Raw genomic sequence first — 26,717 nt, forward strand, 5'->3', positions numbered from 1 at the left:
GAGACAGCCACCGAGAGAGGGAACACAAGCAGGGGGAGTGGGAGAGGAAGAAGAGGCTCACAGCGGAGGAGCCTGATGCGGGGCTCGATCCCATAACGCCGGGATCACGCCCTGAGCTGAAGGCAGACGCTTAATGACTGCGCCACCCAGGCGCACCGAGCTCTGGTTCTTTTAACATAAATTCCATGGAAATTTCTATGCAGATAATCATGTCATCTGAGAATTGGAGTAGTTTTATTTCTTCCTTCCCGATCTGTAAGCCATTCATGACTTTTTCTTGCCTTTCTGAACTGGCTAGGATTTCCAATAACCAGGGTGAGAGTGAACATTGTTCTGATCTTAGGGGAAAAAGCATTGAGTATGGTGAGCTGACCTGGTAGACAACTGTAGACAACACTGCATTTGTGTTATCACAATTCATTGCTGGGGGGTTGAATTGCGTGATTGCATTGGGAAAGGACCCTTAGAAGCTTGCATGGCTTTCCTCTGGACTTCACCTCATGAACTTTTTCCCTTTGCTGATTTTGCTTAGTATCTTTAAGTCATAATAAATATTAGCCTTGGGTACAGCTATATGCTGAGTTCTGTGAAACCTCTTTGCAAATCATTGAAACTGGGATGGTCTTGGGGACCCCAACACAAGTGTATACATATTATAGATTATTACATATTCTTGGTGAATTTTTTTTCAGTTTGTAATATCTCTTTACCCCTGGTAATGTTCTTGGTTCTGTAGTTTATTTTGTCAGCTATTAATAGTCACTTGAGCTTTTTTTTTTAATTAGTGTTTATCTGGTATATCTTTTTTCATCCTTTATTTTCATTTAGCTATATCATTATATTTGAATTGAGTTTATTGTACATAGCATATAGGCGGGTCATGTTGCCTTTTTTATAAGAAAAAAAAATCCGTCCTTAGGGCTCCTGGGTGGCTCAGTCGGTTAAGTGTCTGCCTTCAGCTCAGGTCATGATCCCAGGGTCCTGGGAATGAGCCCCATGTTGGGCTCCCTGCTCAGTGGGGAGACTGCTTCTGCCCCTCCCCTGCTTGTGCTCTGGCTTTCTCTTTCTCAAATAAATAAATAAAATCTTCTTTAAAAAAAGAAAAAAAATCCATCCTTAAAATCTTTGACTTTGATCATTTACATTTATTTTATTTTTTTGAATATTTATTTATTTTATATAGTAAGTGAGAGAGAGTGTGTGCGCACAATTGTGAGGGGGAGGGGCAAAGGAAGAGGGAGAGTCCTAAGCCAACTGCACTGAGTGCAGAGCCTCCCTTTGGGCTCGATCTCACCACCCTGAGATTACAACCTGAGCCAAAAGCAAGAGTTGGATGCCCAACCGACTGTGTCACCCAGATGCCCCGATCATTTGCATTTAATCTTATTACTAGTATGTTTGGGTTTATGCCATTGTGTGCAAAGTGTACCATTTTATCATTTGTTTTCTCTTTCTTCCCTGTTTTTGTCTCTCTGCTTTTCGCTTTCCTTTGGGTTATGTGAACATTGTTCAGCATTCCTCTTAAATTTTTCTACTGTGTTTTTGACTGTATCTCTTTGTACACTTTTAGAAGTGATTTGTCTAGAAGTTAAAATATACATTCTTAACTCTTCCCAGACTACTAAAAATCAATATTTTTACCATTTCACATGGAATATGGAAACCTTACCACCATACAGGTCCCGTTAATCTCCCCCTCTTTATGTTCTTGTTATCTTAAATATTACATCTACATACTTTTTTCTTTAAGTTTATTTATTTATTTATTTAAGTCATCTCTACACCCAACATGGGGTTTGAACTCATGATCCTGACATTAAGAGTCACATGCTCTACTGACTGAGCCAGCCAGGCACACCTGGCCTCCATGATTTCTGAAGAGAATTCTGCAGTCATTCGGATCATTGTTCCCCTATACATAATGCATCCTTTTCCTCTGGATGCTTTCAAGACTTTTTTTTTTAATTTGTGGATTTCAGAGTTTGATTATGATGTGTCCAGGCATGGGTTGTTTGGGTCTATCCTGTTTGGTGTTTGCCGAACTTGTATTGTAGGTTTATGTCTTTTGCCAAATTTGGAAAGTCTCCAGCAATTATTTCTTTAAAAATATTTTTAGGGGTGCCTGGGTGGCTCAGTCAGTTAAGTGTCCAACTCTTGATTTAGGCTCAGATCATGATCTCGGGTTCATGAGATAGAGCCTCATGTTGGGGGGAGCCTGTGTGGCTCAGTCGTTTAGCGTCTGCCTTAGGCTCAGGTCATGATTCCAGCGTTCTGGGATCGAGCCCCGCATCCAGCTCCCTGCTCGGCGGGAAGCCTGCTTCTCCCTCTTCCACTCCTCCTGCTTGTGTTCCCTCTCTCGCTGCCTCTCTCTGTGTCAAATAAATAAAATCTTAAAAAAAAAAGAATAATTTTGGGGCGCCTGGGTGGCTCAGTCGTTAAGCATCTGTCGTCGGCTCAGGGCGTGATCCCAGGGTCCTGGGATCGAGAACCACATCAGGCTCTTCCGCTTTGAGCCTGCTTCTTCCTCTCCCACTCCCCCTGCCTGTGTTCCCTCTCTCGCTGGCTGTCTCTCTCTCTCTCTGTCAAATAAATAAATAAAATCTTTAAAAAAAGGGGGGGGCATGTCGAGCTCTGCACTCAGTGGGGAGTCTGCTTGAGACTCTCTCCCTCTCCTTCTGTCCCTCCCTCTGCTTTCTATCTAAAATAAATAAATAAATCTTTTAAAAAACGTAACATGACAATTCCAAATTGTACAGTGGTTCCAGAACCCTAGGTGTGCAAGTAGCCAGTTGAAAATATTTATTGATACTTATTCTGACTTAGGGGATAAAAGTTCTCCCTGTGGGGGCAAACCTAGAGTCATGTATGCCTCCTGGAGGCCCCTGCTTAAAGGGGTCATGAAAGCAAAATAGTAAATACTGAAAGAGCCCACTGAATTAGCTGAAGGCATTTGGGAAGATATAGTGCAGATGTAAAGAGGAAGCAACAGCTGATGAACTTTTCACAAAACAGCAAAACCTCGGAGACATTTTAAAACAGTATTGCTGGGGTGCCTGGGTGACTCAGTCAGTTAAGGGTCTGCCTTTGGGGGCGCCTGGGTGGCACAGCGGTTAAGCATCTGCCTTCGGCTCAGGGCGTGATCCCAGCGTTATGGGATCGAGCCCCACGTCAGGCTCCTCTGCTATGAGCCTGCTTCTTCCTCTCTCACTCCCCCTGCTTGTGTTCCCTCTCTCGCTGGCTGTCTCTATCTCTGTCGAATAAATAAATAAAATCTTTAAAAAAAAAAAAAGGGTCTGCCTTTGGCTCAAGTCATGATCCCGGGGTCCTGGGATGGAGCCCCGCATAGGGCTCCCTGCTCAGTGGGGAGTCTGCTTCTCCCTCTCCCTCTTCCTGCTGCTTTTCCTGCTTGTGCACACGCTCTCTCTCCCTCTCTCCTTCTCTCTCTCTCACAAATAAATTTTAAAAAATCTCTAAAAAAATGGAGCTGCCTTTATAAAAAAAAAAGGGGGGGAACTATGAAAAGATTGCTATGGATGGTTATTTAATTTTATGTATGTATGTATGTATTTCAAGGCATGGTTATTTTATTTTATTTTATTTTATTTTATTTTATTTTATTTTATTTTATTTTATTTTTAAAGATTTTATTTATCTGACAGAGAGCACAAGCAGGGGGAGCAGCAGAGGGAGAGGGAGAAGGAGAAGCAGGCTCCCCGCTGGGCAGGGAGTCCAAATCAGGGCTGGATCCCAGGACCCTGGGATCATGACCTGAGCCGAAGGCAGATGCTTAACCAACTGAGCCACACAGTCGCCCAGCATGGTTATTTTAAATAGAAACAATTAGGCCTTTACAATATTGAAGTGGGTTAAAGGAGGCAGGGGCCAAGTGCTTTGGTCATCCTATGCCTATCGCGAAGGGTGAAAGTCTATAATTCCAAGGGGGTGGATCTGAGATTTACAAGGACCAGTGGCAATGTTTTCAGCCAAGATATTTGGAGGGTGTCTAAAAATTTTGCCAACTGAGTCTTAATAGTGCCTTTAGTGCATTCAACTAACCCTGAGGATTAAGGATGATATGCACCACGAAAGTGCTGTAAAACCAGCCAAACAGCACAGACTCACTGAAACACCTGATGAGTAAAATGGACTCTTCAATCACTGTGAAGTTCAAGAGGGGTTCCCCAGGTTGGGATAATTTTTTTTTAACAGAATTTTAGCCACAGAAGCAGCAGTGGCCTGTCTACAAGGGAAAGCTTTAGCCCAGTGAGAAAACCTACAAACCATGACTAAAAAATATTTATATCCACAAGATGGGAGACTGTATGAAATCCATTTGTGTGAATGGGTTTCTCTGGATTATACTCTGGACAGGTGGGACAAGTGAGGTAGGCACTTTTAAAAAACTTTTAATCTTTTTATTTTAATTATTTATTTATTCTTTGGAGCAAGAGAGGGTGGGGAGGGGCAGAGGGAGAGAGAGAATCTTAAGTAGGTTCCATGCCCAGTGCAGAGCCTAATGTGGGGCTCAATCTCAGGACCATGAGATCACAATGTGAGCCAAAATCAAGAGTTGGTTGCTTAACCAACTGAGCCACCCAGCTGCCCCACTTTTTAAAAACTTTTTAATTCTGGTACACTAAACATACAGTGTTATATTAGTTTCAGGTGTGCAACATAGTGATTCAACAATTCCATACATCACACAGTGCTCATCACAAGTGCACTCCTTAGTCCCCATCACCTATTTCACCCATCCCCCACCCACCTCCCCTCTGGAAGAGGTAGGCACTTTTTGTGGCCTTATTAATATTTCCCCACCAATACTGGTTCATGAATACTATCATTTTGTCAGTAGACTGATGGTTTAATGAATCTCTAGTGGTAAAGCAAAGGGAATTTTAGAATTTCTTTTTTTTTAAAGATTTATATTTATTCATTTGAGAGAGAGAGAACGAGCTGGGAGAAGGGCAGAGGGAGAGGGAGAAGAGGCTCCTCTTGGAGCAGGGAGCCTGATGTGGGGCTCAGTCCCAGGACCCTGGGATCATGACCTGAACCAAAGGCAGACACTTAACCAACTGAGCCACCCGGGGGCCCCGGGAATTTTAGAATTTCTGGTAGGGCCAGATTGTTATTTGTTTGCAATAGCATATCCAGCACATTTTCGTCCTTTAAGTAAGATCCATCAGTAAGCCATGAAAAGTCTACATTGGTTAGAGGAGTTTCCACTAAATTGTCACGGGGAGTCAAAAGGTGATCTGTCATTGTTAAGCAGTTGTGAAGGGTTTCTTCTGGATCTAAACGTGGTCCTTGTTCCGAGATCAGGTGCCTTAACTATAGAACCTGAGTTTGAGCCAACTGCAATTTTTCTTTGCAGACTTTATGTCTTTTTAAGGCCAAAAATTTTTAATGGGTGGATGTTATTCTCCTGTGAAGAGGTTTGAGAAGGGGAGCAGAGAAGTAGATAATCTATGTATTGTAGCAAAGTAGAGCCTGCAGAAAGCTTTATATCATCCAAATCAGCTTTTAAGGAACTCTGTGAAATTCTGGGACATTATTGTCCAGGGGTATTGCCTTTTTCCCCAAGTGAAAACAAAAAGATATTGGCTATCCTTATCAACTGGAATATTAAAAATGCACTGCATGGATCAATTACAGTGAAAAACTTGCTTTCAGCAGGAATGGATGTCAGCAGCACATGGGGGTTAGGAACAACAGGGTGTCAATCAGTAACGATGTTATTTATTGCTCCAAGGTCCTGGATAAACTTCCATCCTTGGCCGTTGGGTTTTCTCACAGGTAAAATAGGGGTATTAGAGGAATTAGTGCAGGGGATAATGAGGCTCTGAGCTTTGTAATCTAGTATGGGGTTGATGCCTTGAAGGGTTTCTTTATTTACAAGGCATTGATTAATTCTAGGGAGGGTTTTGAGGGATCTATTTGAATCTTGATGGGTGGTACACTGGATTCTGCCAATATCAGTTGAAGATTTTGCCTATAAAGAGGACAGTAGCTGATCTAATAGGAACAAATGATCAGTGTCCCTGTACTCAGTTACGGTGCCATCAGAGACAGAACAAACAAAACATGTCAAAGGGTCATTTCAGTCCCCTGGTTGGCTATTTTAATTACCACTGTCAAATTCTGGAATTATTCCCCCCTTTTGGGAGAAAGAAACTCTGGCATGATACTTTTCTAAGAAATCTCAGCCCAATAAATAAATAGGGGTTGAGGAACTAAGGAGGAAATGGTGTGCATCTCTCAAAGGGTGCAGACAAAAGGGGACAGGTTCAGAGACATGAACCTGTTGAGGTTTCTTAGCGCCACCCCCGCCCCCGCCATTTGAACTTTAAGGACTCCAAGGCAGGGGCTGCTTTATAACAGTGAGATTGAACACCAAGAGAGTAGCTCTGGTGTCTAAAAAGCCCCCAGTCTCAGGAGTGGTTTCTCTGAGCTGATTAAGAGGGAAGAGCCCATGTAGTTCCTCAGAGCCCTGTCGCTGGAAATTAGGAGGACAGTGGAAAGGCTGGCTAGAGGGCTGAAGGCACGTGGAATGCTTATGCTTATAACAGTCTTTTTTCTCAATGCCCTGGTTCTTTGCAATACTAGCAGAACCTAAAAGGGTTTTGGTTTTATTTAGGGGCCTTTATTTGCTGGGGTTGAAAGTCGAGAACTTTAGTGGTCTTTCTTTTGGTGACTCATCTAGACTGTGAGCAAGCTGGTTTGGCAAATTAACTAAACTTGGAATGGACATAGTTTCCCATTCTATCCTGGTCCTTTTAACTAAAAGAGAAAGATCCTGGTTCAGTCCATTAATAAACAGAGTTAAATGCTACCCAGGTGGATTCAAAACCTAACAAAAAACCAGAGTTTTCTTTGAAAACAATCTGAAGTTGATTGTAAGAGTCATGACCAAGTTCATCAGGCTTTTGTGTATAAACCTTAATTTTGTTCCAATCAATGGTCTTAGGAAAAGCTACTGTAATTGCTTGGTGGAGATTTTTGGTGAGTGTTCTAGCATCTTGCCAAAAGTTGAGGGGGGTGGTTATCTCTCTAAATACCTTCCCAGATGTTCCCATCAGGCTAGTTTCATGCAATGCTTGGCCTGGTCTTCACCAACAAGCATGTGGACTAATTGATAGAAATCTGAGAAACCAGGTTGATAAAAGTTTGATTGACTATGTTACATTCTGCAGCAAACCTATGGGGTCCTCAGTCACTTTAAGAAACTCTTTAACTGTAGCCCCCAGTTCGGCTTTAGTCCAGGAAACATAAGAAATTTGGGCTTATGTGGATCCCCAAAATGTTTAACTTTAAAGGAGGCAGGTTTTAATAGGTTCAGGAGAGGAGGAAGTGGGGGGAGTTTTGGAGGGAGAGGGAAGTTTGGAGGAAGGATGAGAATGAGGGATTGGGGTATAGAGGACGTGGAGTTGGTGCAGAGGGAATAGAGGCAAATGGCGCTGGACAGGGGGCCTGAGCACGAGGTGTCTGCCACATGTCAGGAGACAAAGAAAACAGTGGAGGGGGAAAAGAGGTCTCAGAAGCCCGTTTTACTTCTTTCAATTGTTTATTTGCCTCAGTCAATTTAGAAATAATATTTTGTGGGGCGCCTGGGTGGCTAAGTCGGTGGAGCACTCGACTCTTGGTTTTGGCTCAGATCATGAACTCAGGGCTATAAGATCGAGCCCAGCGTCAGGCCCCACGCTTGGTGCAGAGCTGCTTGATATCCTCTGTCTCTGCCCCCCACCCCCCCGCACACGCGTACCTACACACACACACACTCTCTCTATCTCAATTAAATTAAATTAAATTTAAAAAGAAATAGTATTTTGCAATGAGACAAACTTAGAATCCTGAAAATGTTTGGAAGCCTCAAGGTACCAATTAAAATAGGCATCTTATTCAGTTTTGGTGGGTTTGTTTGTTTTTTGGTTTTTGTTTTGTTTTGTTATTTTGAACTGTGGCTTTCTAATTTAATATTGAGAAAAACAAGTTTTGGGAGATCAAAAGTCTTCCATAATGGCCACTGGTGTACTTTTGGCTAAGTTGGTCCATTTGGTTAGAAATGCACATGAGGGGGCGCCTGGGTGGCACAGCGGTTAAGCGCCTGCCTTCGGCTCAGGGCGTGATCCCGGTGTTATGGGATCGAGCCCCACATCAGGCTCCTCCACTATGAGCCTGCTTCTTCCTCTCCCACTCCCCCTGCTTGTGTTCCCTCTCTCGCTGGCTGTCTCTATCTCTGTCGAATAAATAAATACAATCTTAAAAAAAAAAAGAAATGCACATGAGGAGGGAACCATAGTTTTTAAACATGAAACCAGCCAGGGCCCCAGAAAGAGGGGATGCCCTTAAAACATTTTGATGACTGGGGTCTCACCTCTTAGAGGTTTTTCAGGAACAGCCTGGTTCCAGAAAGAATCAGACCAAAGGCCAACACAATTCCTACAGGAACAGTCCAAAGGCCTAGTTCCAGTAGGCACAATTCTAATAGGACCAGTCTGGTTCCAAATGGAGTTTGATCAAAGGCCAAAGAATACTCGCAGAAAGGACAAAGCTTTAAAACAGATCCCAAATAATGCCTGGAGAACTCAAAACACAAAGTGAGCCGACCTTGAATCCAGGAGAATACTTACCCTTAAACTCTAGGGTTGGCAAGAAAGCAGTGAGCGTAACTGGCTCTGTGGATACCAGCACAGATTTTGCTCACTAGTCTTGGAGTTGTTGGGGGTCTTCTCTGGATCCCACTTCTGATCACCAAGTAATGTTAACTTTCAAAATAAAACAGTCAGTTATTTTATCCACAAAAATGGGCTTATTTACAAATAACAGAGAAGTGTAATTTGGGATGTGCAAGCTATGGCAAAACCATAGGCAAGTTGGGAGAACAAAGGAAAATGATGCTGTTTTATAGAGGAAAAGGGGGAGCTGGGAGACACAAAATCCACTGAAATAAACTAGGATTTCCAAGTGCAGTGGTTTTTCATTGGCTGAGTTGGGACAGTCTCTCATTGGCTGGGCTATTGGTGGGAAGGGAGAGAACCTTTCTCCCTCCTGCTGGGGTAGTAAAGTAGCATGGACTTAAAAGGTATCTTCCTATTGGGGTCTGCAAATGAGGAGAAGTGATAGGGTGAGTTCCCCCTTCTGGCCTCCTACCTCCATTTTAGTGAGGTTTCCTTTCCTTAATGTTCACACAGCCTTTTCTGCATTGGTGTCCATCAATTGCCTTTCTCGTGTGAGTTGAGACTTTTTCCTGGTTCTTCATATTCTGAGTAATTTGAATTATATTCTGGACATTTTGAATATTAGATTATGAGAGTCTTGGTCTTGTGTAAAACCTATGGAATATGTTTCGATTTCTGTTTCATCACGCATTCTTTCTTCACAGGCAGGCACAATAGCCCTTGTCCTTGTGTCTGGGGCCAGGACAAGGGAAGCAGCTGGGCCTTGGAGGGGAGGGGATTAGATGAAAATGAGGCAAGTCTTGGGGGCATGATTTGAGGTATCTGGGTCTTGGAGGCACCAGAAAATGCCAGCAAAAGGCAGATTTGGGAATCCTAAGTAGGTCAGGGTAAAGGGGGTGGGAAGGCCACCACTCACAGACAAATGGACACAGTGGGCATGCTCACTGCTGCACGCTTTCCCATTGACCATTGGTGTGGGGTGTGTGCACTGCTGAGTTATACTGGTCGCACCATAGACTGTGGGTTCTTTCGTTCTGCCTGAGACTCAATCTGTAGGTCCCCTGATATATCTTCTCTGGAGTATAAGTGTGAGTGGGTGTGAGGAGGGAGCCAGTGAGTTTCAGACAGGTAGGGTCTGTGTGGTTTCTGGCCTCTGAACGGAAATGTCCTCAAGGTCGTTATCCTTCTCTTCACAGGTGCAGGAGCCACCATGGCCTTTGATACATACCATTGCAGGCCGGGACAAGGGAGGACAGTGAACTTCCGGGGGGAAGGGTTGACAAAATTGGGGAAAATATTGGGGGAAAGATTTAAGGTATCTCTGTCCTAGAGGGCCCGGGAACTGCTGACAGAGGGCAGATTCAAGAATCCCCCGTGGGGCTTGGATGAAGGAATGGAAAAACCACCAAGCACCCGGCACACAGGATACACTGCACCTGCCCAGTGCCACCAAATTTCCCATGGCCATTGGTAGGATGTGTGTGCAATGCATTCTGGGTGCAGAGCTGTGAAGCCCCACACCCACCCTGCACACACGGGTCGCAGTACATCTGCCCAGTAGCATGTCTTATATCCATCGTAGGCATGGTGTTTGTACGGCGCAGTCTGGGTGCGGAACTGTGCAGGTCGCGTCATACCGTCTGGATTCCTTCTTGGTGACTGACGCTCAACTGGTAAATACCCAGATCTGTCCTTCCAGGAATTTAAGTGTGAAGAGGAAGCCAGTAGGCTTTGGGGGGTGGGAATGGTGTGGTATCTGGCTTCCAAGGAGGAAGGGCCTCATAGTAGTCCTCCTTTTCCTCCCATGTCTCCACAGGTATAGCTATTGTCTTTCTTGGTGGGTGTGGGACGGGGGAGGATGGTGGATATGGAGGTGGGGTTGAGCTGAAGATTGGGCATCTTGAGCCATGATTTGAGGTATCTGGATCCTAGAGGTGCCAGGAATTGTCGAAAGAGGGCAGATGAGGAATCCTCAGTGGGGCTTGGATGAGGAAGTGAGAAAGCCCCCCAGCCACACACATGGGACACATGGCGCCTGCGCAGTAGCATACTCTTTTATATCCACCATTAGCGTGGGGTTCGTGCAGTGCATTCTGGGTGCAGAGCTGTGGAGGTGTCATCTTACTGTCTGGACTCTTTCGTGGTGTCTGACTAAATTGGTAGGTCTCCAGATCAGTTCTCTTAGGAATTTAAGTGTGGAGAAGGAGCCAGCAGGCTCTGGGTGGGTAGAGGTGGTGTATTTTCTGGCCTCCAAGGAGGAAGGTCCTCAAGGTTGTCTTCCTTTGCCTCCGAGTGTCACAGCAGCCATGGCCATTGTCTGTCTTGGTGGGTGTGGGACAAGGGAGGACGGTGGGTTGTGGAGGTGGGGTTGAGATGAAGATCGGGCATCGTGGGGTCATGATTTGAGGTATATGAGTCCTGGAGAATTGCCGACAAAGGGCAGAGTTAGAAATCCTCAGTGGCGGCCGGAATGAGGGAGTGGGGAAGCCCCCACCCCCACCCTTCCCACGTGGGTCCCAGTGCGCCTGCGCAGTAGCACGCAGTCTTAATCCGCCGTTGGCGTGGTGTTCGTGCAGCGTGGTCCGGGCGCGGAACAGTGCAGATCGCGACTTACCACCTGGGTTTCTTCTTGGTATCTGAGACTCGGTAGGTCTCCAGATCAGTCCTTCCAGGCATTTAAGTGTGAAGAAGGAGCCAATAGGCTTTGGGTGGGTGGGGGTGGTGTGCTTTCTGGCCTCCAAGGAGGAAGACCCTCAATTGTCCTCGTTTTTCTCTGGGTGTCTCCACAGGCATTGCCATTGTCTTTCTTGGTGGGTTGTGGGGTGGGGGTGGGATGAAGATCGGGCTTCTCGGGGGCTTGATTTGATGTATCCGTTTCGTGGAGGCTCTAAGAATTGATACAGGAGGGATTAGGAATGCTCAGTGGGGCCCGGATGAGGGAGTGGGGAAGCCCCCTCCCCCACCTCTCCCACGTGGGTTCCAGTGCGCCTGCACAGTAGCATGCGCTTTTTAGTCGGCCATTTGCTTGGGGTGCGGAGCTGTGCCGGTCGCGTCTGTCTGGAATCTCTCTTGGTGTCTGAGATTCAGTTGGTAGATCAGTCCTCCCAGGAGTTGAAGTGTGAAGAAGGAGCCAATAGGTATTGGGTGGGTAAGGGTGGTGTGTTTTCTGGCCTCAAAGGAGGAAGGCCCTCGAAATTGTCCTCCTTTTCCTCTGTGGGCCTCTGCAGCCCTGGTCGTTGTCTTTCTGGGTGGACTGTGGCTGGTGGTGAGAAGAAGATTGGGTGCCTTAGGGCCGTGATTTGAGGTGTCTGTGTTGTGGAGGCAGTATGAATTGCCGACCCGGGGCGAATTAGGATGCTCAGTGGGGCCCGGATGAGGGAGTGGGGAAGCCCCCACCCCCACCCTTCCCACGTGGGTCCCAGTGCGCCTGCGCAGTAGCACGCAGTCTTAATCCGCCATTGGCGTGGTGTTCGTGCAGCGTGGTCCGGGCGCGGAACAGTGCAGATCGCGTCTTACCGCCTGGGTTTCTTCTTGGTATCTGAGACTCGGTAGGTCTCCAGATCAGTCCTTCCAGGCATTTAAGTGTGAAGAAGGAGCCAATAGGCTTTGGGTGGGTGGGGGTGGTGTGCTTTCTGGCCTCCAAGGAGGAAGACCCTCAATTGTTCTTTTTCTCTGGGTGTCTCCACAGGCATTGCCATTGTCTGTCTTGGTGGGTTGTGGGGTGGGGGTGGGATGAAGATCGGGCTTCTCGGGGGCTTGATGATGTATCCGTTTCGTGGAGGCTCTAAGAATTGATACAGGAGGGATTTGGAATGTTCAGTGGGGCCCGGATGAGGGAGTGTGGAAGACCCCACCCCCGCCTCTCCCACGTGGGTTCCAGTGCGCCTGCGCAGTAGCATGCGCTTTTTAGTCGGCCATTTGCTTGGGGTGCGGAGCTGTGCCGGTCGCGTCTGTCTGGAATCTCTCTTGGTGTCTGAGATTCAGTTGGTAGATCTCCGGATCAGTCCTCCCAGGAGTTGAAGTGTGAAGAAGGAGCCAGTAGGTATTGGGTGGGTAAGGGTGGTGTGTTTTCTGGCCTCAAAGGAGGAAGGCCCTCGAAATTGTCCTCCTTTTCCTCTGTGGGCCTCTGCAGCCCTGGTCATTGTCTTTCTGGGTGGCTTGTGGCTGGTGGTGAGAAGAAGATTGGGTGCCTTAGGGCCGTGATTTGAGGTGTCTGTGTTGTGGAGGCAGTATGAATTGCCGACCCGGGGCGAATTAGGAATGCTCAGTGGGGCCCGGATGAGGGAGTGGGGAAGCCCCCACCCCCACCCTTCCCACGTGGCTCCCAGTGCGCCTGCGCAGTAGCACGCAGTCTTAATCCGCCATTGGCATGGTGTTCATGCAGCGTGGTCCGGGCGCGGAACAGTGCAGATCGCGTCTTACCGCCTGGGTTTCTTCTTGGTATCTGAGACTCGGTAGGTCTCCAGATCAGTCCTTCCAGGCATTTAAGTGTGAAGAAGGAGCCAATAGGCTTTGGGTGGGTGGGGGTGGTGTGCTTTCTGGCCTCCAAGGAGGAAGACCCTCAATTGTCCTCGTTTTTCTCTGGGTGTCTCCACAGGCATTGCCATTGTCTGTCTTGGTGGGTTGTGGGGTGGGGGTGGGATGAAGATCGGGCTTCTCGGGGGCTTGATTTGATGTATCCGTTTCGTGGAGGCTCTAAGAATTGATACAGGAGGGATTTGGAATGCTCAGTGGGGCCCGGATGAGGGAGTGGGGAAGCCCCCACCCCCGCCTCTCCCACGTGGGTTCCAGTGCGCCTGCGCAGTAGCATGCGCTTTTTAGTCGGCCATTTGCTTGGGGTGCGGAGCTGTGCCGGTCGCGTCTGTCTGGAATCTCTCTTGGTGTCTGAGATTCAGTTGGTAGATCTCCGGATCAGTCCTCCCAGGAGTTGAAGTGTGAAGAAGGAGCCAGTAGGTATTGGGTGGGTAAGGGTGGTGTGTTTTCTGGCCTCAAAGGAGGAAGGCCCTTGAAATTGTCCTCTTTTTCCTCTGTGGGCCTCTGCAGCCCTGGTCATTGTCTTTCTGGGTGGATTGTGGCTGGTGGTGAGAAGAAGATTGGGTGCCTTAGGGCCGTGATTTGAGGTGTCTGTGTTGTGGAGGCAGTATGAATTGCCGACCCGGGGCGAATTAGGAATGCTCAGTGGGGCCCGGATGAGGGAGTGGGGAAGCCCCCACCCCCACCCTTCCCACGTGGGTCCCAGTGCGCCTGCGCAGTAGCACGCAGTCTTAATCCGCCATTGGCGTGGTGTTCGTGCAGCGTGGTCCGGGCGCGGAACAGTGCAGATCGCGACTTACCGCCTGGGTTTCTTCTTGGTATCTGAGACTCGGTAGGTCTCCAGATCAGTCCTTCCAGGCATTTAAGTGTGAAGAAGGAGCCAATAGGCTTTGGGTGGGTGGGGGTGGTGTGCTTTCTGGCCTCCAAGGAGGAAGACCCTCAATTGTCCTCGTTTTTCTCTGGGTGTCTCCACAGGCATTGCCATTGTCTGTCTTGGTGGGTTGTGGGGTGGGGGTGGGATGAAGATCGGGCTTCTCGGGGGCTTGATTTGATGTATCCGTTTCGTGGAGGCTCTAAGAATTGATACAGGAGGGATTTGGAATGTTCAGTGGGGCCCGGATGAGGGAGTGGGGAAGCCCCCACCCCCACCCTTCCCCCGTGGGTCCCAGTGCGCCTGCGCAGTAGCATGCAGTCTTAATCCGCCATTGGCGTGGTGTTCGTGCAGCGTGGTCCGCCTCTCCCACGTGGGTTCCAGTGCTCCTGGGCAGTAGCATGTGCTTTTTAGTCGGCCATTTGCTTAGGGTGTGGAGCTGTGCAGGTCGCGTCTGTCTGAAATCTTTGTGTCTGAGATTCAGTTGGTCAGTCTCCGGATCAGTCCTCCCAGTAATTTAAGTGTGGAGAACGAGCCAGTAGACTGGGTCGGTAGTGGTGGTGTTTTTTTTTTGGTCTCCAAGGAGGAAGGTTCTCAGGGTTGTCTTCCTTTTCCTCTAGGTGTCTCCACGGGCATGGCCAATGTCTTTCTTGGTGGGTGTGGGATGAGGGAGGATGATGGGGATAAGATTGAAGATCGGACATCTTGGGGATATGATTTGAGGTATCTGAGCCCTGCAGGTCCCAGGAACTGCCGCCAGAGGGCAGATGTGGGAATGCGGGGTGGGGCCTGGATGAAGGCATGGGGGAGCCACGCCCACGTGTCGCTGTGGGACTCAGTGTGCATGCCCACTGCTATGCTCTTTCTCAGCGGCCATTTGCATGGGACAAATGCAGTGGGTTCTAGTTGTGCAGCTGGTTGGCTTGCATCCTGCTATCTATATTCTTTCTCGTTGCCTGAGACTCAGTTTATAGGTTCTCATATTAGTCTTCCCAAGAATTTAAGGGTGAGTGAATGTGAGGGATTAGCCATCGGGCTTTGGGCTAGTAGGGATGGTGTGGTTCCTGGCCTCTGCGGAAGAAGGTCTTCAAGATCATCATCTTTTTCACAGGGATTGGGGCTGTCATGGAGGCACTAGGAATTGCTGACAGAGGGAAAATTTAGGAATCTCCAGTGGGACCCGGGCAGGGGGTTGGGAGAGCAGTGTGCATGCATGGCACTGCTGCATTTTCACCTACAGATGTGGGGTATGTGCAGTGAATTCTGGGTATTGAAGTGCGTGGGGCTTGTCTCAGTGTCTGGATTCTTTTTTGTTGTCTGAGACTTAATTGGAAGGTCGGCAGATGAGTTTTTCCAGCAGTTTAAGTGTGAGTGTGAGGAGGGAACGATTTTTTTGGGGGGGTCAGGGCAGTGTGGTTCCTGGCCCCTGAGGAAGAAAGCCCTTGAGGTAGTCTTCTCACAGGTATCACAGCTGCCGTGGCTGTTGATGTGGTGGCAGGGCAGGACAAGGGAGGAGGGTGAGCTGGGGACAAATGGAGGTCAGATGAAGGTAGAGCTAGTTTTGGCATTATTTGAGGTATTGGAGTCCTGGAGGCACAATGAACTGCACCCAGGCACAGACTCGGGAGTCCTCAGGGTCTGAGGGGCCCTGGGTAAGTTGCAGGTCCTGTGGTTAAAGAAAGGCCCTAGAGGGGCGCCTGGGTGGCACAGCAGTTAAGCGTCTGCCTTCGGCTCAGGGCGTGATCTCGGCGTTATGGGATCGAGCCCCACATCAGGCTCCTCTGCTATGAGCCTGCTTCTTCCTCTCCCACTCCCCCTGCTTGTGTTCCCTCTCTCGCTGGCTGTCTCTATCTCTGTCGAATAAATAAATAAAATCTTTAAAAAAAAAAAAAAAGGCCCTAGAAACCGGGAACATTAGGGGGTTGCTGCGTCCCTGAGACTTGAAGTGTACCAGAGGACCAAGAGAGGAGAGTGCCCCGTACAGTTTTTATTACAGGCACTCAACTCTGCAATTCTAGTGCAAAAATAATTGCAGAATTGCAGACAATAAATAGTGAATGGGGTTAAATATTCCAATAAAACTTTATTGGAGGCATGGAAAGAAAGGGCTTGGTAAATCGGAGTGTGCCAGCGGTACTAGTTACTCTTTGGTGATATTTTCTTAAATACGAAGGTGAATCAAGTTGTGAAATCATATCCCTTTCGAAATATGTTGTCTTTATCATGTGCCTTATTTCTCTGTCAGCCTGGCCATGACATGAATCTTTGCCTTTGCAAACTGCCAGATTTGGTGTGATTGGAGAGATGCACAATTAAATTATCATTAGACTTTTAAAATATTCTCAATGTCGGGGGTAAAAAAAAAAAAAGCTCATGTTGCCATTTGGCCGCAGAAGTGGGCAAATATAACTATCCTCTCAAGTGCATTTTCCAAATCCCAGTATTCTGTTTTCAGTGCGAAGTATGAATTGGCAAGTAAGGTCAACATATAGACCTCGCGCAAGACGAGATGATCAAAATTCTTTGCAGCTGGTTGGGCCTGTGGTTGTAAGTACTTGAATATTTGTTTTTTATTAATACAATTTTATTTTTGTGGAAATGTTGAACTCGTTTATATTGCTGTGGATTTTCCATGCTGATAAGGAGCATTTATTCGGGAACACTACATTCTGAGATTTTCTGGATGGATGTGTTTATCTTCCTGCGAAGTATACCTGATGACCTTCTTTTCATGTTTACTAACAGCAGATTGCACACATCCATCCCAGCGTAGATGAAAGTAGGTTCCAAAGCCTTTGTGGGTAACTCTTTTGGAGTAGACTCTGTGGGAAGAGGGATTTTTATGAAGAATAAGTATATTGAATAGTATTGGAGAAATGTCTTTAGATTTTTGTTGGTGGTGGGGCCATCAAACCATTTTATAAATGCCTTTTTGATGTGGCCTCTTTACTGGCTGTGGAGAGTGTGTTCTGCCAGTGCTCAGGTCTTTTTTTCTGGGTTATTTACACTTCTGAGAGTATTACCTGGGTATATATATGGGATGAAGTGAGCTTAGAGCCCTCCTTCCCTGACATCTTCCCCAGCAGTGAAATGTCTTTAGATTTACTTATGATCAAGTATATCTATGTATTCTATGTATGTATATTATTGATGTGTGTTAACACAACTTTTTGTTTACATACACATGTGCATATTCCTAGGCCCAGCAGCCTGGGGCTGAGCAACCTCAAGGGGAGGAGCCGCTGACTAAGCCTCAGGATATTATGCCTGATCAAGAGAAAAAGGATGAAGGAGCATCTGTGGTTCAAGGTGAAGGGAAGGGGAAGAATACCCTCTAGGGTGTGTGCGTGCACACGTGCATGTGTGTGCTTCATGCATCGTGATATATTTGTAACAGAAGGGGGGACAACAATACAAAGGAATCTCAAACATTGCCTGAAAATTGGCTGGAATAGTGAAGAGAATATAAAGTTTCCCTCATTTTATAAATGAGAAAATTGAGGCTCAAGGATTGTGTTTCGCAGAGAGCATTTGGCTCTTGAAAACAAAATTTGTATTTTTTTAAAGTGGCTCTTAAAAGGCGTTTACATCCTTCTGTGGTTAGAAAAACCAAAAGAGGGGCCCCTGGGTGTCTCAGTTAAGCAATTGCCTTCTCCCCACGTCATGATCCTGGGGCCCTGGGGTCCTGGGATTGAGCCCCGCATTGGGCACTCTGCTCAGCGGGAGTCTGCTGCTCCCTCTCCCCCTGCTCATGCTCTCACTTGCTCACTCACACTCTCAAATAAAATCTAAAAGAAAAACCAAAAGATTAATCGTGCTAAGATTAATAGGAGACAAATTGTTTCTCCCAGATATATAGTATCCCAGTATACAGTATTTTGAAGCAAGATCTTTATAGAATTCAGGTCAGTGTTAAAGGTTTCTAGAAAATGACTGACCACAATGTCCATTTCTTTCTACCCTACTGCCTTTATTCTTACTGTGAAATAGTATACTTCTTGTTACTCTCTAACTTTGCCATTCCTTTTGGTTCTTTGTTGTGCATGGGATTCACTTACAGAACTTTACATATAGGGCCTTTGGACCGAAGTATAACTTTAGTTTATTTTAACAAAGAAAGTTTTCAGTTACCCTAATAGGGGATGAGTGGCACTACTATAAGATTTGCAGCTAATTCTTCAGAAAATTACATTTTAATTGTAATTTAAATCTTATCCTGGTGTAGACTTGAGACTTCGTAGAGTTACTGCCTACTGCTTTTAGTACACTATGGCAAAACACTAGAATTATACATATGTTATGGTTTATCCTTAGATTGTCATTTAAAATAAAGGTTTCATAATACAGGAAAACAATAGTGAAGTCCATTCCTAGTTGCTACTAATGTTGCAAAAAAGCTCCTCCATACTGAACTATACACTTAAAAATGGTTCAGATGGGGTGTTTTATGTTATGCATTTTTATAAAATAACTACTGTCTTCTGAAGTACAAGGTCATATATTCTTTTTATTCTTTGTAGTTGCAAACCACAAAATGTACAGAAAAGTTACAAGAATAGTACAATTATATATACATTTATATAGAATTTTCACCTGGATTCACCAGTTGTTAATAGTTTTTACCACTTTGGTTTCGTATCCTCTTCCCTTTCCTTTATATATATACTCAACACACACAGTTATGGACATGTTTACTATTACTACTGTTGAGTCATTTACATAAAGTTCCACTATTATGATCCTTTATGCAAAGTGCTTTAGTGCGCATATATTCTCAGAACAAAGAAAAAGTCATTCTCTGGGCTAACCACTGTACAGAAATTTGACAGGGGGAAAATAGTCATTTAATTAACAGTGTATATTCACATTTCCTCAGTTGTCCTGATAATTTCCTTCATGTAATTTTTTTTTGATCAGAGTCCAGTTCACGATCATGCATTTGCATTTAGGTTTTTTTTTTTTTTTTTAAAGATTTTATTTATTTATTTGACAGAGATAGAGACAGCCAGCGAGAGAGGGAACACAAGCAGGGGGAGTGGGAGAGGAAGAAGCAGGCTCACAGCAGAGGAGCCTGATGTGGGGGCTCGATCCCATAACACCGGGATCACGCCCTGAGCCGAAGGCAGACGCTTAACCGCTGTGCCACCCAGGCGCCCCTGCATTTAGGTTTTTTTAAAGATTGATTTATTTGCAAGAGAGCAAGAACGCGTGAGCGCAAGTGAGAGCGGGGCAGGGGCAGAGAAAAAGACTCTTCTGGCCGACTCCCCACTGAGCCTGATTCACGTGTGCGCATGGGGCTCCATCTTCCAACGCTGAGATTATGATCTGAGCTGAAATCACGAGTTGGATGCTTCACTGACTGAGCCTCCCAAGTGCCCCACGTTTAGTTTTTTTTTTTTAAGTCTCGGATGGTTCTGCACATTTTTGTTGAGGGCAAAGCAGTTGGTTTGCAGGATGTGTATCAGTTTTGGGCCTTAAGACTTTCCCTCCCCCTCAACATGAATTGGCATCTGCTCTTGCCATGTACCATGCCAAGTATTGAGAGACATGCTTTCAGCCTTGAACTCACAATCTAGGCAGAGACTCCAGTCTCTGGCAAGTATAATCACAAGTACGGTATAGAGAAGTACAAAGCAGACACCTGAGTTTGTCTGAGGGGCAGTCTTGAAAAAGGAAGAGAGTCCTAAAACCCTGCTTTACTAATTTCTGGTAACGGACGCCTGAAATAACGCTCTTATAATTCTTATCACATTTATTACCACACTAGCCTGAGGTTTTTATTTCCTAACACTGAGGGAATGAATATTATTTCCTTATTCATATCTCTTTTACTTCATAAATCGATCAAGGGCCTGCCCTGGAACCTAATCCGAAGGAACTGGCTGATGAAGAGACTGGGCGTGAGCGTGGAGACGGGCCTGCTGTCAAGGGGAGAGGGCTTGCAAACCTAGAGCCCCTTAAGATGCCGGAAGCAGGTATGCGATCCAGTAAGCACGTAAAGTATAGGGTGTCTGTTTTTTGCAATATTATGTTTTTAATAATGCAGAGGTGACATTGTTACTTCAATAACCGAGTTTCCATTTAAAAATTATTTGAAGTGTAGTTCAGACCCCAAATGGCTGACTTACAGACTATTAGGCATATAAGTAAATTGGGTCAAAGCCATATAAATTACAAAATAGGAAAACAATTTCTTTTTTTTTTAAGGTTTTATTTATTTGACAGAGACACAGTGAGAAAGCACAAGCAGGGGGAGTGGGAGAGGGAAAGGCAGGCTTCCCACTAAGCAGGGAGCCCAGTGCGGGGCTTGATCCCAGGACCCTGGGATCATGACCTGAGCCGAAGGCAGATGCTTAACAACTGAGCCACCCAGGCACCCCTAAAATCACCTTTTTGCACCAAAAAAAAAAAAGATTTGAAGTTCAAAGACTATAACTGAAGTTTTTCCTGAGTAGTAACTTAAGTATGTCTTACATATGTGTTTTCCAAATTGCCGACCATTAATTACAGGAGCTTTTGAATTTAAAGGAAAGACTCGATGTTTAGGGAAGAAATTACCTTGCATTAGTCTTCTAAATATTTTCACTTAACATTTCTGGTCTATTCCACTAGACGATTTACATTAAAAAGAGAGTTTTCAGACTGCTTTCAGGAGCCTACTGAACTTGGTTTGAAGTGTGCTCATGGGAAGTACGTAGCCTTAAATACATATGTTATTAAAAAGGGAGAAAATAATAAATTACATGAGCATCCAATATAAAAAAACAAAAAGGTAAAAAAATGCTAAGGGAAAAGGAGGGATTCTTTTTTTAAAAAGATTTATTTTTATGAGAGAGTGCAAGCGTGGGGGGAGGGGTAAAGGGAGAGGAGGGGAGAGAATCTCAAGCAGACTCTGAGCTGAGTGCAGAGCCAGACACTGGGTGCTACCTCACGACCCTGAGATCATGACCCTGAGATCACAACCTGACCCAAAAGTGAGAGATGGATGATTAACTGTGCCACCCAGGCACCCCAAGGAGAGATCCTTTTTTTTTTTTTGAGAGAGAGAGTGCGAGAGAGAGCTTGCACACAAGCAGGGGGAGGGGCAGAGGGAGAAGACGACTCCCTGCTGAGCAGGGAACTCAACGTGGAGCTCGATCCCAGGGTCCTGGGATCATAAGCCAAGCTGAAAGCAGATGCTTAATCGACTGAGCCACCCAGGCAGCCCCCAAGGAGAGATTCTTAATAAAAGACTGGCATGAATCTTTTTTTTTTTAAGATTTTATTGATTTATTTGACACACAGAGACAGCCAGCGAGAGAGGGAACACAAGCAGGGGGAGTGGGAGAGGAAGAAACAGGCTCCCAGCAAAGGAGCCTGATATGGGGCTCGATCCCAGGACTCTGGGATCACGCCCTGAGCCAAAGGCAGACACCCAATGACTGAGCCACCCAGGAGCCCCAAGACTGGCATGAATCTTTAGGGAAAAAAAATGATCCGACTAACAAAGAGATTGCGGTTTAAGAAAACATTGATGAATGGAGGCTCCACTGGTTTACATAATTTTGAAGAACGTGGACAAAAGCCAAGTATACACAATAAAGAATACAAACAAGACAGTAACAGATATTGAATATATATTTGGCTTTCCAATTTCTTTTTCTCCCCCATCCTTTCATCTTCCCCTCCCCCCCCCTTTTTTGGGCCAAACTGAGAAATGGTCCTGTTTCTCCTTCACAATTTGAGGTTACCTTGATGGTAATGACTTCAAACTGGTGTGACCATATAATGTGTGTAAACTGGCACACTTTGGAGCATATATAAAGAGGCACTGTTCGTAATTACAGCAGGCATATGGGTGAAAACAGGGACAGATGGTCACCGTACTTAAGGGCTAAACTAGCTTAAAGTACAGTTCTGCGTTTTCCACAACAGAGTCAAAACAAAAGCCGTACTTAGCTTTTCTGTTTATTTCACTCAAGCAATTCCAAGCATGACATGACTGTTTTAGATACCCTGTATTCTGAATGTTTTGTCAAATCTGAACATTTAATTGACAACTTTTTAAAGCTTCTTTTCTTCCTTAGGTTTCACGTTGGTTGGTTGGATTCTTAACAATATAAGAAATGTTTGCTTTTTATTCAGAACTACCTGAGTAAATGCATCGGGTTTAAGCTGTTCTGAACTTGAACTGTCCCTTTCTTTTTGTCATTAGAAAGTGCCCTTTCTATGCCTTTAGTGTTGTCTGAATAAAGTTCTGCAAAATAACATTATGTTTCTCTTACAGGCGATTGGAAACCACAGGTTTAAACGAAGACAAGCTGAAACCACGTGGGCTGTTCTTGTATTAGAAGTAGTTAAAATTTTCTCAATAAAGTTTTGCAGTTTTGTTCAAAAAGTCTTGCACATCTTTTGTTAAATTTATTCCTAGGAATTTGATGTTATTGAAAATAGCATTTTTTTGAAATTTTATATTTATAAAGTTTAATTTTTTAAATTCCGGTAGAGCTAATGTACAGTGTTACGTTGGTTTCAGGTGTACAATTTAGTGATTCAACACTGTGGAAAATAATATGGAGGTTCCTAAAAAACTAAAAATAGAATTACCTTGTGATCCAGTAATTCTGCTGGGTATTTGCCCAAAGAAAATGAGACGTGATTTTTGTATGTTCCTTTTTCTATCCGGCAACCTAGCTAAATATGCTTAATAGTACCAAAAGTCTATCTTTATTTTGGGATCCTTTTCAATTTTCAAAAGACATAATCACACGATCTTTGAATAAGTTTTGTTCCTGCCATTTTATTTTTACTTCATTTAATTTTTGTTTCTGCCATTTTAAACATATCTTTTATTTCCTTCTCTCATTTTTGGCATTAGGCAGACACACCCAGTTGAATAGGACTGGTGACTGGGGACATCCTTGTGTTCCTAATGATTAGAAATGGAAAATTTTCAACATTTTACCATGATGTTCATTGTACATTTTTTGTAGATGCAGTTTATCAGAGTGAAGTCATTCTAGTCTATTCCTAATTTGCTGGTAGTATTCATCTTGAATATATGTTGAATGTCAGCAAACACATAGGGCATTTATTGAGATGATCGTAAGATTTTTTTTCCCTCTGTTATTGTGGTGAATTGCGTTGGCAAGTTTCTATGTTTAAACCAACTTTGCATTCCTAGGGCGAACAACTTGATCATGAGTGATCTATGTCCTAATGATTTATTCAGGATTTTTATGTATGTCCTCATGAGTGACATTAGCCTATTTTTTAATTTTTATATACTCTTTGTTGGACTTTGGCATCAAGGTTATGCTAGCTTCATAAAATGAATTGGGATGTAAAATGTATTTTTCTATTTTCTGGAACTCCAATGCTGTGAGTACTGTAGGGCTAGGCTTCAGAGTCCACGGTTTCTGATCGCTCCTCTATTTCAAAGCCAGACCATACATAAAGGGCAGTGACTGAAGGGGGGCAGCTCCAGGTTCCCATCTCTTGAAACTTTGTGAGGTTCCCAGATTCCCTGCAGGATAACCTATAATGATGCTCTCACTCTGAAAGCTACCTGCTCCTGTTTCTATGCCGGTATTAACCTTCTATATCCAGAAAGTTAAAATTCTTGACTTTTTAACTATCCTAGACAGTTTTGATCTGTGCTTTAGGATTGTGAATCGCTGACCAACCCAGAGCTGTGTACGGTTAAACAGTTCTATTTACTGAGTTGTTTAATAACAAGAATAATAACTCACATAGGCTGTGCATTATCTGTTAGACACTTCTCTGTACTAGGTTCTGTACATTTATGATGTCATCAGATCCTTACAAAGAAGGGAAGTCAGAATTGTCCCAGAATTGACCATCTCCGACTTCAGTAAGAAGTAGATGTGAGGATTGAAGTTCTAAATTAAAAGCCCTTGATCTTTTCTCAGTAAAACCTTCCAAAATGGGATAAGGAAGAACCGATGACCTATATGATGATTTTAGTTACAATCTGACGTTTATGTAAATATTTTTTAAAGATTTTATTATTTGACACAGTGAGCGAGCACAAGCAGGGGGAGCAGCAGAGGGAGAGGGAGAAGCAGACTCCCCGCTGAGCAGGGAGCCCAATGTGGGGCTCGCTCCCAGGACCCTGGGATCATGACCTGAGCAGAAGGCAGACACTTAAACGACTGAGCCACCCAGGCATCCTGTTTATGTAAATGTTTATATATATATATATAAAATTTGATTTAAAGGGCTTTGTTCTTTTTTTAAATAGTTTTTATTAAAGATTTTATTTATTTATTTGACAGCAAGTCAGCGAGAGAGGGAACAGAAGCAGGGGGACTGTGAGAGGAAGAAGCAGGCTCCCAGTGGAGCAGGGAGCCTAATGTGGGGCTCAATCCCAGGACTCTGGGATCAGGCCCTGAGCCGAAGGCAGACGCTTAATGACTGAGCCACCCAGGCACCCCTAAAAAGCTTTGTCCTTAATCTTGAAGGGTTTCCTAATATGTGCCAAGCAGACCTCATGGGGTGCCCCAGATGAAATTATTGGTAAAAAAAAAACATTTAAAAATCCCATGATTATCTTGTGCTACAGACAAATACAACTGGAGTACTAAAGCCATTTGAGACCATTGTTTATGGGGAGACAGAAAAGAACTTGTGCCACAAGCTTCATGGTAAAATGTTACATCTCCTGCAAACACATCTGTCCTTTAAAATTATTAAATTATTCAGAGATGGGAGGGAACAGGCACAATCTCCATCAAAATCTCCCATTTGCCTAATAGAGCTCGCTCAGAATCTTCCTTAACTGCCTGATTTCAGCCTTCTACCCCTAATTTCTATATGCAATGACAGCAAGTTATAGCTCTGAGACCCCATTTGTATCTTTAATCCCCATAAAATAGTTCTGAAATGAAACCTAAAACAGTTGTGAAAGAATACCCTACTTAGAACCTATCCTGCTTAGGGAATGGCAGGGTATTACAGAAAGCAATTATTTATTCTCCCTCTTACAGAGGTTTAAAAATGTTTCCTGGCCCCAAAGGACTGAAAATCCAAGGTTCAGATACAAAGAGAATAAATGTCAGGGGTCCCCATTTGCCACAAAATAGGTGAGGGGTTACCTGGTTTGTAAAACTGGCTGAAAAAATGAGGGCCTCAGAAGAACAGGAAAAGGAACCAGGGGGACTGGCTGAGGCAAAACAACTTGGATCCTACCTGCTCTGTCTCCTTACAGGCTATGCCATGAACTAGGCATGGCATTCGGTCCTGGCTCTGACACTAACTGTGATGGTGCAAAAGGCATTTACATCCTTTGGATGTCCTTTAGGTCTGCTTCCTTATTTTTAGAAAAGATTTTATTTATTTGAGCGAGAGCACGAGCTGGGGGAGAGGCAGATGGAGATGGAGAAGCAGACTTCCTGATGAGCAAAGTGCCCGATGCAGGGCTCGATCCCAGGAACTGAGCCACCAGGGGCGCCGAGTTTCCTCATTTTGAAAATAGGAATTACAATGATTGCTGTGATGAATAAGAGAACATAATGATGAATATGGTGCTTGCTCTGGGTCCATCACACTGGTGGGCCAGACAGACCTTAACAGAAAAGCAGTTGAAGTGCAAAGGAGAAACACAGGGAAGGGAGCCAGGAAAAAAACAGTGAGTGGGGTGGCCAGGAAGCAGGAGGAAAACCAGGAGAGGAGACTCACTCTCAGAGTGAAAGAGGCCACCTGGATTCCTATGTCCACTGGTCACTGGGTTTGCTTATGCGATCCTGCCGATAGGAGGCTGGGTGACCTCTACCTTAACACTTAACACTAAAATAAGATTTGTCTCACACTTAAAAACTGAGATAATCAGACCAGCACTGTTGTGTTGATCCAAAAGGTATTGAGAGCCTGGTCTGGTCATCTACACTTTTGTATGTGGGAAGATTTTAGTGAATGAGCCGATGCAGCCCATACATGAGGGCTGATCTGATCAAGTAGCAGTGACAAAAGATAGATTGTGAAGAGAAAAACAAATTTATTTAATGCAGTAAGTTACGTGACCTGAGGAGGTGGTTACACCTGAGCATTTTTATGCTAGATTTGAAGAGTGGAAAGTCCTGGAAAACGTGATAGGACAAGAAAAGGTATGAACCGAGTGTAGTAAATTAGGGGAAACAGCAGGGCCTGTTCATTTGGATCCCTGTTAGTGTTTTTTGAGAGAAGAATACCTCTTTTTTTTTTAAAGATTTTATTTTACAGAGAGAGAGAGCACACAAGCAGGGGGAGTGGCAGGCAGAGGGAGAGGGAGAAGCAGGCTCCCCACTGAGCAGGGGAACCCCAATGCGGGGCTCAATCCCAGGACCCCAGGATCATGACCTGAGCTGAAGGCAGACGCTTAACCGACCGAGCCACCCAGGCGCTCAAGGATGCTCCTGGGTATAGAGAGGACACCTTTCACATGAGAGTCTTATGACCTGTTGCAGGGGAAGTTCAGAAAATCCTGCCTGCACCTTCAGTTTCTCAAATTCCTGTAGCTAAAATATTCAATAGACCAAGGTACCATATTTTGGGGGTAGTGTGTCCTGAACGCTATCATTGGCTATACTTGATTAGGTGAGTGGCATGCATTATCGTCACCATTCAAACAAAAACCAAAAACCAAAACCAAACCAAAA

At 44.9% G+C, this 26,717-nt stretch overlaps 1 protein-coding gene across 1 annotated transcript; it reads left to right on the forward strand.

Moving 5' to 3' along the window:
* The first annotated feature begins 13,962 nt into the window (after positions 1 to 13,962).
* LOC109489392 (X antigen family member 3) lies at positions 13,963 to 22,460 on the forward strand. The gene is made up of 5 exons (XM_034649983.1): positions 13,963 to 14,043; positions 16,538 to 16,629; positions 17,283 to 17,391; positions 19,932 to 20,057; positions 22,349 to 22,460. Exons 2-5 carry the CDS (start codon positions 16,546 to 16,548, stop codon positions 22,369 to 22,371), a joined length of 342 nt encoding a protein of 113 aa, XP_034505874.1. The 5' UTR covers positions 13,963 to 14,043; positions 16,538 to 16,545; the 3' UTR covers positions 22,372 to 22,460.
* The last annotated feature ends 4,257 nt before the right edge of the window (positions 22,461 to 26,717 follow it).

This window comes from Ailuropoda melanoleuca, chromosome X, assembly GCF_002007445.2.
Source record: "Ailuropoda melanoleuca isolate Jingjing chromosome X, ASM200744v2, whole genome shotgun sequence".
Taxonomy (NCBI): Eukaryota; Metazoa; Chordata; class Mammalia; order Carnivora; family Ursidae; genus Ailuropoda; species Ailuropoda melanoleuca.